Source organism: Aspergillus heteromorphus, assembly GCF_003184545.1.
Source record: "Aspergillus heteromorphus CBS 117.55 chromosome Unknown BO70scaffold_67, whole genome shotgun sequence".
Taxonomy (NCBI): Eukaryota; Fungi; Ascomycota; class Eurotiomycetes; order Eurotiales; family Aspergillaceae; genus Aspergillus; species Aspergillus heteromorphus.
Genome location: NW_020290472.1, coordinates 5,547 through 17,719, shown reverse-complemented (window position 1 = coordinate 17,719; position 12,173 = coordinate 5,547). Strand labels below are relative to the sequence as shown.

At 36.8% G+C, this 12,173-nt stretch overlaps 3 protein-coding genes across 3 annotated transcripts; 1 reads left to right on the top strand and 2 right to left on the bottom strand.

The window, feature by feature from the left end:
* Positions 1 to 221: 221 nt before the first annotated feature.
* BO70DRAFT_303101 (uncharacterized protein) lies at positions 222 to 1,030 on the top strand (the record flags this gene model as incomplete). The annotated part of the gene is made up of 2 exons (XM_025539778.1): positions 222 to 466; positions 550 to 1,030. 2 exons carry the CDS (start codon positions 222 to 224, stop codon positions 1,028 to 1,030), a joined length of 726 nt encoding a protein of 241 aa, XP_025394219.1.
* Positions 1,031 to 1,035: 5 nt separating this feature from the next.
* On the bottom strand, positions 1,036 to 3,455 carry BO70DRAFT_367057 (rRNA-processing protein MPP10). Its single transcript, XM_025544490.1, has one exon. The coding sequence runs from the start codon at positions 3,249 to 3,251 to the stop codon at positions 1,128 to 1,130; it is 2,124 nt and encodes a 707-aa protein (XP_025394218.1). The 5' UTR covers positions 3,252 to 3,455; the 3' UTR covers positions 1,036 to 1,127.
* Positions 3,456 to 3,651: 196 nt separating this feature from the next.
* On the bottom strand, positions 3,652 to 8,345 carry BO70DRAFT_367056 (putative nuclear pore complex subunit Nup133). The gene is made up of 4 exons (XM_025544489.1): positions 7,871 to 8,345; positions 7,742 to 7,811; positions 4,386 to 7,691; positions 3,652 to 4,330 (listed from the first exon to the last, which is right to left on the bottom strand). Exons 1-4 carry the CDS (start codon positions 8,186 to 8,188, stop codon positions 4,002 to 4,004), a joined length of 4,023 nt encoding a protein of 1,340 aa, XP_025394217.1. The 5' UTR covers positions 8,189 to 8,345; the 3' UTR covers positions 3,652 to 4,001.
* Positions 8,346 to 12,173: the final 3,828 nt, after the last annotated feature.

Genomic DNA, 12,173 nt, shown 5'->3' with positions numbered 1-12,173 from the left:
ATACAACTTCCCAATCTAACATGCAAACCAGTTTTGATGGCAGTGATATGGGGCTTTTTAGGATTTATGGGGCAAAACGGGCGGCAAGGAAAATGAAGCTAATTTGACCCAGAGCAGATTCCTGTTCCACAAACCAAGGAAGGGTTGCTCCCATTGTGATTAGCTCCCAGCTCATCTACGTTATTTTGTTTCTTAAAGAAATTTCTTTCTCGCGTCTCTAAATGGAGTATTTACCAAGCCTGATTGACCCAAATGAGACTTTCAATGTCAACGAATCACTTGTCCCGTTGAGGGACCTCAAGACAGCCAGCCAGAGCAGTATTTCCCTTGATGGCTTATTGCAAAACCCTCTGATTCTCCAGGAAGATCTCAAGGAAGGTTGTGGAGGCCAACTATGGCCAGCAGGGATGGTCCTGTCCAAGTACTTACTACGTCAACACCGCTCCAGCTTTCTTAATAAGACGATGTCCGTTGCCATGTCGTTCCTGCCACTGACCTTTGCATTTAATAAACCTTTAAGTTTATGTCGACTGACTACCTTCTGGTTAGAGTCGAACTAGGAGCTGGCGGCGGCCTTGTCGGGCTTGCGGTCGCACGTGGTTGCAACATTGGACTGCAGCCTATTTATATCACAGATCAAACTTCCATGTTACCGCTGATGGAAACGAATATCAAACTCAACGGCCTCTCATCTGTCGTTGCAGCGACTGTATTGAACTGGGGTGAACCCCTCCCGACTTCCATTCCAAGGCATCCCACAATAATACTTGCTGCCGATTGCGTCTATTTCGAACCTGCCTTTCCTCTTCTGATCTCGACCTTGAGCGACCTTCTTGGTCCAAATTCAGTCTGTTATTTCTGTTTCAAAAGACGAAGAAGGGCAGATATCCGCTTCATGAAACAGGCAAGGAAAATATTCCATGTTAAGGAGATCAGTGACGACCCCGATGCGGATGCCTATCGGCGAGAAAACATTTATCTTTACGCCATTCGTCGGAAACTTGATAAAAACATGACCGCGACTAGCTGATCTGGGAGATAAAAGGAAAATTGCATGTGAATTTATATATAGCCTCTATTGGGAGTGCTTCATAGTCCCTTCCAATTTCTGGTACCCCTGATGCAGTCTAAAGCTTCAATGCATGACCGTCATTCTTAACGTCCATACTAATCTTGCCACCATGAATATTTGTTACCTCGCCTTGCTTCCCGATTAGTTTAACACCGCCCCTCTTTAAATCTGAGACAAGCTGCTGTTTTTCAGCTGCTTTTGCAGAATTCCGGCTGGGCGTGGTGGTACTAGATTTTTGCTTCTTGTGCTCTCGCCTCAACCTCGCTTTCTGTTCACGGCTCATTTCTTCCCTAGTAACCACCATTCCACTTTTTAGAACCAGTTCACCAGCGGCGTTGCCATCATCACCAGGAGCGTAGATTTCTTGTGGCGCGAGTGTTGCGCTTGAATTAACAGCACCGCTGGTAGTCGGCTGAGCATCTTCCATTGTTATCGCTGCGACATCCGTGACCACATTGATGCTAGCCTGTGGGGCTTGAGGTTTATAATGCCAGTTCGAAAGTGTATCCAGCTGGGATACGATCTCTTTCCATAGGGCGGTGACATTAGCATGCTCACGCATCAGCTTTTGATTCTTGGGGTCAACGTAATTTGAATCAGCAGCGCGGAGGTGGTCGGTTTCATATAATTCAGCAAGACCCTGCTGCGGCTTATTGTCATCAAGTTCAAACCGTACCCTCCCTTCGCTTGGTGCATTTGAAACGCCAGGGAGGCGGCGTGTGACTTCGTCAAAATGCCTCGCAATGATCCGTCTCTTCACAAGTTCTTCGATATCAAGTGATAATTCTGCTGTGACAACTGGAACAGGCTTCCCGATCCTCTCGAAATCCAAGTCTTCCTCGATAAGGGAATTTACGGGCCTTTCAACGGCCCTAGCCTCACCAGCAAGCATCCACTCTTTCTTGGCAACGTTGGCTGCCTCCAGGCGACGAATCTCATCGGCAAGCCTAGCACGTTGTTTTTCATGGTTAGAATGATGACTCTGGTGTCCACTCATTTCACCAGGGCCACCGTCAGCTTCGGAAAGTTCATCATCGAACAAATCACGGCGGACATCAGCCATAGCACGATCAATGTCGTTCGTTGAGATTGCGTCATTCGGTTGAGTCTTAGCCAGCGAGCGTGGCTTCTTGCGCAAACTTTTCCGCGGAGGCGGGGCGAAAAAATCAGAATACAGAATGTCACTGGTATTAACCCAGCCGGCCCTCTCGGGTGAAGCAACATATACATCATCCACATCGAAATCCGATTCAGCTTCAAGGTCCGCATTGCCAAATATCGGCCCTTCGTCCTCGCTATCAACCATTCTCTCATCTTCCTGTTGCACAGGGTTACCTGACGGTAATTCCCTCATTAACACGGGCGGCAAATTCATGACATCAAGGGGGTTTGCATGCCAATCAACCTCTTCCTCATCGCTGTTAAAGTCAGGTTCACCTCTGGAATCTTGCCTTTCAAATACTTCCGATTGCTTGTTGAAATGGTCGATTGAAAAAAACGCATCATTTAAGCCGAACGCGTCGTCGACATATGTTTCTTGTTTGCTTTCATCATCTGTACTGTACTCGATAATGGAACCCTCATCCGCTAATTCATTGGAGCTTTCGTCAAAATGGATCACATTGTCAGATGAAGTTTGGTGATCTGGACTCTCCGAGCCAGATTTGTTGCCATTCATGGATTGAGCGGTGTCGGTATCTGCCTTGGGGTCATCGGTGTCTCCCAGCTCTTGGGTATAATGAGTAGAAGCGAGGGGCGTTCGCCGTTTGGATGTTAAGAGCCCCAGCGTCTTAGACCACCGAGTATGGTCGCGATCAATCTCTTCAACAGAAGCATCAAAAATCCTTAGAGCTTGTTGCCATATCTGGACCAAGGCAAAGCCCTCAACATAAAGCTGTCTCAGCTGCAAGGTCTGATTTGCGAAACCTCCCTCAACTTCCGGCCTCTTGCGCTTTCTATTCCTTCGCTGTCGCGCGCATTGAGACACACTGACCGAGGAAGCGAGAGAATCCAGATAATCTTTTACAGATCCCCGTGCAATGCCACTAAGTTCTGTCGATGGACGGAGGAAAACCCAAGGGGTAGCTAATGCTGATACGAGAGGCGAAGGTGATGATTCGCTGGCAGTTGAGCAATCAGCGACAGACTGAGAACGATCGAAAGAATTGTTTTGCTTCATGGTGTGGTACAGGCATTACCCTGACGTGAGGGAATGCAATGCGAAAATGGTAGTGATGATTGGGAATAAAGAACAGAAACTGATAAAGAGACTGTAGAGATGTAGCGAATTGGATAACAAAGTAAAGAAATGACCTGCAAGAAAAAAAGGTGTTTCAGGTATCTATCTACTCTATAACACCCGGCAAACCCAGGACAGCAAAAGTTTTAGTAGTTAGTGGGAAAAAAGTTAAAAACTAGCAGAGTGGAGAAGGCAAATGCAAACATAAGCTGGAACTTCCAGGCTGCGCGAGGATACTCCGTAGATACTCCGTAGTCCGCGCCAAATGCAGAAAAAAATCTCACATTTCTATATTTCTATTTCTATTTCTATTAAGCTATCTACTCTTAACTCCTCGATAATAACAGACCTAAGTCAACTGTATGATCAGTATAAAGTGACCACTTTTATTGCATGCCCGGCATACTTTGTACCCTGCCCCGTTGAAAGGATCCTTAGTAGAGAATCTTGAACCCTTCACCTAGTTAGCGAAATGCGTCAATCCACCCACCTCTCAGTGTTGTATTTTTAAATGTCACAAATAGACTGGCATAAATACAAATACCAGGGGAGTGAAAATCGTGCACATGGGAAGAGATATCCAAGCCTAAGTGATAGAAAGATGGAGAGAGGTTTAGATGGCAAAACTGGCCGGCCATTGCCCGATATCATGAAATATGCTATCTGTCGGGCCTACCCCTAACTGATGCCCTAGAGCCAACTTAATTGTACTTTATCAGTTGGAGCTTCCAGTAATTGCGTACAATGTTGCGCATTGTCTTTGTCATTGACAACAAGAGGGGTTTCGTGAGTTGCAGCCTTGGCCGAGTCGACAAAGCTCTTGAACCAGAACTCGAGTTTCCCATTATTGATCTGTTGGTGCAACATCTCACTCTCCCTAACAAGATCATGATGTACCCGTATTCGTTGCTCTGGGTGAAAACGCGATGTTAGATATTCAGACTCTGACTCGCTCAACAACAAGTCGTGGGGCGAGTCGGGGATGTAGATAGAAGGATAACTGGAATCTTCATCACGCCCTAGGGGGAAAGTTAGTAGCCACCTTCATAGTCGTTTCCTGTTGTCAAGACCCACCGTCCCTGAAGCACCAATTAAGGGTGCGAAAAAGCGAGGTATCATACAGGAGGGAATTGAAGTCGGCTTCCTTCTCTTCGGCAGTCTCCCCAAGTTGCCTCCAATTATTATCTATCATGCATCTTCTCCATACCAGCTTTTGCAAGGCAATATTACGATGCTGCCCCTGCGCCTGGGAAGCGAGTCGGATAACTCGTAAAGCTAGATAAAATTGCTTCCCAACAATTTCATCTTGGCCATGCCCAGTAACCAGAGTCAAATCAATAAGTGTCAACAAGTCGATGAGTTCGTCAAGGCCAACTACTTGACGAGAGACTATTCTGGAGACACCCTCGACAAATATCTCATGCAATGAAGGTCTGTCTTCGGCGGTTAATTTAGTGAAAGATTCGGCTGCGATGTCAATCGCTGCCTTTGGGTCAATCGCGCTTTGCAACGCCGGTTTCATGTAGGCAAAGATAACTTCTTGGACGACATCTGTTTCTGCTAAATCCTCCAAACGCCTGACATTATCGCGAACGATCAGGCTATCCGGAGTAGCAGATTCCTCCCAGGAGGCTAGATTTGCCAGCTTTGCCAAGGACAACTGCACTCGATGACTCCAAATATCAGACTCATGTTCGGTGGCCAGGCTCTCCAAAACATGAGCGGCGCAGTCATAGTCGTTTTCGCCTATCACATCATTGATCCAGCCAAGCCGGGAATAAGCTGGATGTTTTCGCAGGAACCGAGTAACATAAGGCTGGAATTTTCTCATTGCAAACAAAATTCCTGATTGTCCCATGGATATCTGCCGAGAGAAAAAGGCGTCTGCCCATGGTTCACCGAATTTCTCAAAATAAAAGGAAATCTTTGTACTGAGTTGCTCAGCTGGGCTAACATCATCGGCAGATGCCGCACCGTTTCGTGAACTTTGATGTATTGTCGAGCCTTTTGTTTGGTCTTGAAGCTCAATTATAAGCTCCACCAGGGCTCCCATATCTCTAAACTTCTCGGCAAGAACGATTGCATCATCCAGCTGACCTATTCCAGCCAATTTGAATAAATGCCACTTTCGCTGCTTAGCGTGCGTCTGTTCAGTGGCGATACCCTCTTCGACCAATTTTGGGTCGTCTTGAGCCGAAAGCCATCTTACTCTTTCAGAATGCATAGAGCCCAAAATATTAAGCTGTCTGGCGCTATTTTTTGCAAGCTTCTTCACGATTTGACTTTCAGGTAGCTCCGGAGTGGAAGTCGTTTGCTGAATCCAAGCCCTACAGCTATCGAGTTCCAAGTCTAGCAGATGTCCTGTTTCGATATAACCAACGCGATAAGATGTCCAGAATTCTGGGACGCCGTTATAGTCACTGGTAAATACACCGGATTCGAGAAGGCCGTCACTGATCCCATACCGACTAGCATTTTCGTCTCGATAACGATACGCCGTCTCCAAGATAGCTAGCGACAGTTCGCTAGCTTCAAGGAGCTGTTCCGACGTCTTTCGTCCTGCCTTCGCATGGTTACCTTTTTGGGGCTTTATGGCGTTGAATATCCATGGCACAATGTGTTCCATTTGAAAGGTGTCATGCAGAAACCAATGGCGCACCAAGTCACAATCAGCAGTTCCCACCTCGGTTTTGAACCTTTTGCCCATTGAGTCGAGTATATGGCTCAGTAAGGTGGATGTTCTGCCTTTGCATGTCCTGGAATTATCTTCTATTTTCCACATGGCTCTTTGGGCCGAAAGTTTCTCCGCACCCCAAAGTAATTGCCACCATACTTCACGCCGGAGGGGTTGGTTCTGCTGGGATAATATGAAGACAAGGTCATCTAGGGCTTTGGCCCGCAATTTGAGATTCAGATCCACAGAGACACCACTTGTCGGTATGAATTTCGATGTGGATCGCATGAGTTCCCCACATATTTCCAATGCAGCCTGCTCGATTTCCGTAACAGGAAAGATTAGACCATGATTGCCAATAAGGTTCAACGGATTTTTGGTCATGGTGCCATAGAATATGGCTTGCTCAATTTTATGCTTCGCAGTAATGTGGCCATCTTTAGTGGTGTCTCTTTTGCTATCGCGAGGCAAAGCTGTAATACGAAGGATGCCAAAATCACGAAGCATGAGCAAGCATGCGGCTGAAGATTCTCCATCAATCTGGTCCTCATATCCACTCGCCAAGATCTCGTAACCCGGTCCAGATCGTAAGGGAATAACATCCTTGAAAATGGACTGACGAGTTTCACTACCAATCGGATGTTTCGAGACCTCTTTCTCGTTATTGTTCAATGAGAACAATGCGAGTGACTGCCCAATAACAACAAATGCAGTGTCTCCAGGGCTAGGGACGAATAATCGGACACATGAGGGTTCCAGATGTGTAGAAAGATTGTGCAATTCGACATGATTTGTAGAAATTATTTCTACCCCGTCACAAAGTTTCAATTGCACAACGAATAGGCTTCGATGATTCGTTGTAGTTCGTGCCACGATGACGGTGATGTGCCATGACTGGGGACCACCATTGTAAACATCATGACTGGTTTGGCCGCTGTCAGAGATGGCAAAGTCCAGGATCTTGAAGTCATCACCATTGGCATGTTCAACAACTTGATGACGAAGAGCCTCAGGCAAGTGAAATCCCACGTCAAATTGCTGTTTGGGCATGCTCCCGTTATTCCAGTGCATGTCCCAGATTTCAAAAAAGCCGGCCGAGGTGGCAATTATTACATCCCGCTGCCCGCGCTGATGAGATTCACCCGCGTGAAGGGCCGCAATATTCTTCCTCCAAAAGCCACCCCCGAGAGCATTCTTCAGACTTCCCAAGAGTCCGGTTCTACCACCACCAGAGGGGCTTCTGAGAAAAGACACAATCACCGCGGGCTTTCCTTGGGAGTCCCGAATTGATATGTGGGCAATTCTCCCGGTAGAAAATGTGACCATAACACCCGATGGCTCGCTATTTATTATATCTGTCGCATGTTCACCTGAGAGCATGCCGTGAATACTCCCCGGGATTCCAGATTGTTTGTGTCTGGCAAAACCTAGGGAAGAGCCACTTGATATGGTTTCCCAATAGATTACTTTCCCGGTATAGGGCATGACAACCAACAGCCCAGGTGCCGCACCTGCTGCGTTCGACAAGAGTAATCCGAGGGGGGTAGGAGGGTTAGAGTCGGTATGTGACGTAGGAAATGGCAGTGTGAAAACATCTGTCATGGAAGATGATGTACTAGTGTTCACATACGGCCAAATGATTGCATGCGACGCTGCTAAGGCCAAAGCATATCCATAACCAGTTCCAAAAGAACCTGTGAAGACCCCTGCGTTCCCGCGTTAGTATATATGAATGGTAAATACAAGTTAAGCATACCTGGCTGTGAACCCGGGACTTGATCCGGAAAGTTTGGTAGTTGTGTCACGGTGTAGAACTCAGTCTTTGACTGTTAAAACTGTCAGTTTAATGATATCATAGAAGGCTTCACTTATTAGGACTACTCACGAGCATGAGCGTGCCATCGCTATTACATTTGCAGTCATCCGCCTTTTTGGCAGCCCTTATAGGAATGTTTGTTTGCAAATTCAGGTTATCCTCAAGCGCGACATCGTGACTTGAAAGAGTCGATGGGGCACATTCCCCTGGTTTAAGTTGGGGATGCTGGGCAGATTCAGGTGATGATTCTATATCTTCCCTGAGGGTGGATCTCTGCCTCTTGGCACTTGGGGGTTTTGTAGAATCATCAGAATTTGTCCGCTGGCGCCGCCTGGGATTGCTCCGCAGAGAAGCTGCTGATGAGAGTGCCGCCCTCGGTACAAACATACTTAGGCCTTGACGAGGTAAATAAGACACCCTGTACAACTGCAGGCTCAACTGAGAGCATCAGGTAGAAATTGCAGTACAAAGACCACCAGTATGTTAGATTTGTGCTGATGTGAGGTTGAAGTCGTTGTGTTGCAGATGCAATAATTGACTGTTGGAACGGTTTATTGATTGGGCGATCATTCAACTTCAAAGGCGGTCAATTTACATTATTGGGTATCATCCGCTGAATCCCTAGCATCAGTCAGGCGGTGAGGCATAAGGAGCTACTTACCGCCTGAAGAATGCCACGAGCCGCTACAGCTACATCAAATATTTTTGAATAAATAATCATATATATATATAGGAAAGTTGGCGGCAGAAAAGTGTATACTTCTGATTTTGAGACTGTTAGTAATTGATGGATTAGTCTGATTGTCTAAGTATATATTTTATCTATCAGAATCTAATTAATTAATCAGATTAATTAATTCTCTTGCAAATAATTCTGCTTATTTATCTTATTGAAAATATTTTTATTCCAAAAATTATAATTTTTTTTATTTTAGTTTTATTATTTGTTGGCGGTTGGCCGCTCCAGGGCCTCGTGATCACACCTCCCTACTTGATCGCCGCGATCCCTGGCCCCTCTCACCCGAATCAATCTATCTTTTTTATTGCTTTGTGTGGCTGTTTTTTTATTAAATTATAAGCCCGAAGACTTATTATTTTAAGTTTATTTAATAATAAATTTAGAATTTCTTTATTCTCTTTATAATAAAATACTATAGTATATTATAAAACAGATTTTTAGATTTTTTTTAATATTATTATATCTATATATTAAATCAATATGTCTTTTATATTATAGTTAAATTAATTAATTAATAATATTATTGATATTATTGACATTATTGATATTATTGATATTATTGATATTATTGATATTATTGATATTATTGATATTATTGATATTATATTGATATTATTGATATTATTGATATTATTGATATTATTGATATTATTGATATTATTGATATTATTGATATTATTGATATTATTGATATTATTAAAATTATCATGAAGATGTAGAGGCGACGGAAAACAATGAGTTGATTTGGATGACAGGGGCCAGGAATCCCGGCTTCTAAAATAAAAGGCGCGGTCACATGCTTCAAAGCAGTTATTATTAATATATTTCTTAGCTATAATTTCTGAAGCTCTGTAGATTATCTAACTAGATAATATAAAATTATAATAAAATAATTATAAAAAATTATTTTTTTAATACTTAACTACTGCTTTATCTTCTTAAAATAAAATATTTTTTTAAATATTTTAAACTTTATTATTTAAAAAAACTTAATTAATTTATCTGTTATATTTTTTTTAAAAAAAATCCAGTAAAACTTAATTTATTCTTATTTTTAAATATTTTTAATAAATTAGATATAATTATTAAGCTATTTAATAATCAGAGTATAGCTTTTCTTATAAATTAGATTAATAATATTCTAAGAATCTATATAAACTAGAATATAATTAAATATTAATATATTAAATATCTTAATTAATTATTTAATTTATAAATTTTTTTAATAATTTTTTTATATATAATTAACTCAGTTAAAATTAGAAATTTAATAATAATTTTTTATTTTTTACTTAATTAACTAATTAATAATTTAATAAAAAAATAATAAATATCTTTATTAATTTATAATCTAAATATATTCTAGTATATTATATTATATTATTTTTTTATAAAATTAATATATTTTAGAATTAGAATAAGATTATATTTATTATTTTTAAAATAAGAAAAAATATTTTTTATAATTATTATATTATATAATATCAGGCTTTAATAATAATATTATAAATAAAAAATAAAATATATAATATTATATTTTATATATATTAATAACTAATTTAGTTTATCTATTATTATTATATAATTCTTAATATTATTATTATTATATTTCTAATTCTCAGATCTAAATCTCTGATATTTAGAATTTATAAAATAATTTTTTAATAATATTTTATTTATATTATAATATTTTAAAAGATTTTTAATATAAATATTCTAATTTATAATAATAATTTTTTTTATAATATTTTTATTAATATTACAGTCAAGAAAATAAGTTAAAATATTTAGATATTTTATCTTAAAATTCTAATCTAAATATTTATATATCTGATTAATATTAGTCTTTATATAATTTATAATAATAAAATTATTAATATATAGTATAATTAGACTTGATTTTTAAAAATAAAAATAAAATTTTTTAATAATATTTTTAAAACTAAGTATCTGTAGTTATTTATTAAAAATCTTATTTTAAAAATAATCTGCTTATTTTAAATTATATAATATATATTTAATAAAATAAATATTATTATCTTTCTTAAATCTAGTTAATTATTTTACATAAATAAGTCTATTATTAATAATTATATATAAATATATAATAGCTATATTAATTTATTTTTATTTAAATTTTTTAACAGTAATCTTTATAAATCCTATTTTTATAATAATATTAAAGATTATAGATATATATATAATATTATAATTTTTATTTATTTATTAATAGTTATCACAGACTACTTAGTAGACTTTAAAATAATTAATATATTTATTTTTATTAATCTTTATTATATAAATCTATTTGCCTAAGATTATATAAGTATCTTTATATATTAAATAAAATATAATCTTAAATATTTATATTTTTTATAAATTTTATAGTTTCTTTAATATAGTCTTCTGCTAGTAATCTATATATAATAATAATATTATTAATTTATATATCTTAGAAATAAATATATTTATTATATATATTTATATATCAGAGACTATAAGAGTTATTTTATCTCTTAAATAAATTAAGAATTTATTTTTAATTTTATAATTTAAAACTTATATTAACTATATTATCTTCTGTTTTCTCTTTTTAATAATATATTTTAGTAATATTATAATCTTATTATTCTGAATAATAATAAAGATATTATCTTTAATTATATTAAAATTATTAATTAAATCTAACTAATCTATCAGCTTGCTAGTACTTAATAATTTATATAATTCAGATAATATAAATAATAATAATATTTAGTATAAATAATATAAAGTGCCTGTGATCTATATAGTATATATATTATTAAATAAAAATCTTATATATTCTTTTTAAATATTCTTTTTTAATTAAAGATTATATACTTTCTTTGACCGCAGAGTAATATTATTATTAAAATAAAAATATTTAATAATAATTTAATTAATATTATAAAATAGATATATCTTTTAAGATACTAAGAGATCTTAGACTATAATAGTTCTTATTAAAATTTACTATAATTAATCTTTATTAATATTATAATCAGCAGAATTACTGGAAGGAGTTATAAAAATATTTTTCTAATTTTTAATATTTTTATAAATAAATAAAAAATAAGTCTAATAAAAAATTAGATAATAATATTATTTTTTTTAACTTATTAAGAATCTTCTAGATAGAATATAATTAATCAGATAAGATATAATTTTAAAAATAATTAAAATATTATTTAAATGTTTTTATATATTAGTAATAAATCTCTTGTCTAAGAATTCTTAATAATTATTTTATAGCTAATTATAGATAAAAGAATAGTATAGTAATTAAAATTATTTTTTATAAATTTAATAAATTATAATTAATATTTTATAGAGATTTTTATATCAGAATGCAGAATATTCTTATTATTATAATATATCTTTATTTTATATAACTTTATATAATATAATTAATAGATCTTATAATTTAAAGAACTTTAAATCTTTAATATATATTTATATTTTTTTTATAGTTAATCAGATATCTTTTAATTATTTTTAAAAATATCTTTCTTACTTGTATATATATTTTCTTAAATAAATAAATATAGATTTAATATTTAAAAATATATAGAAAATTAAAAGCAGACTTTAAATTAAATAATTTATAATACT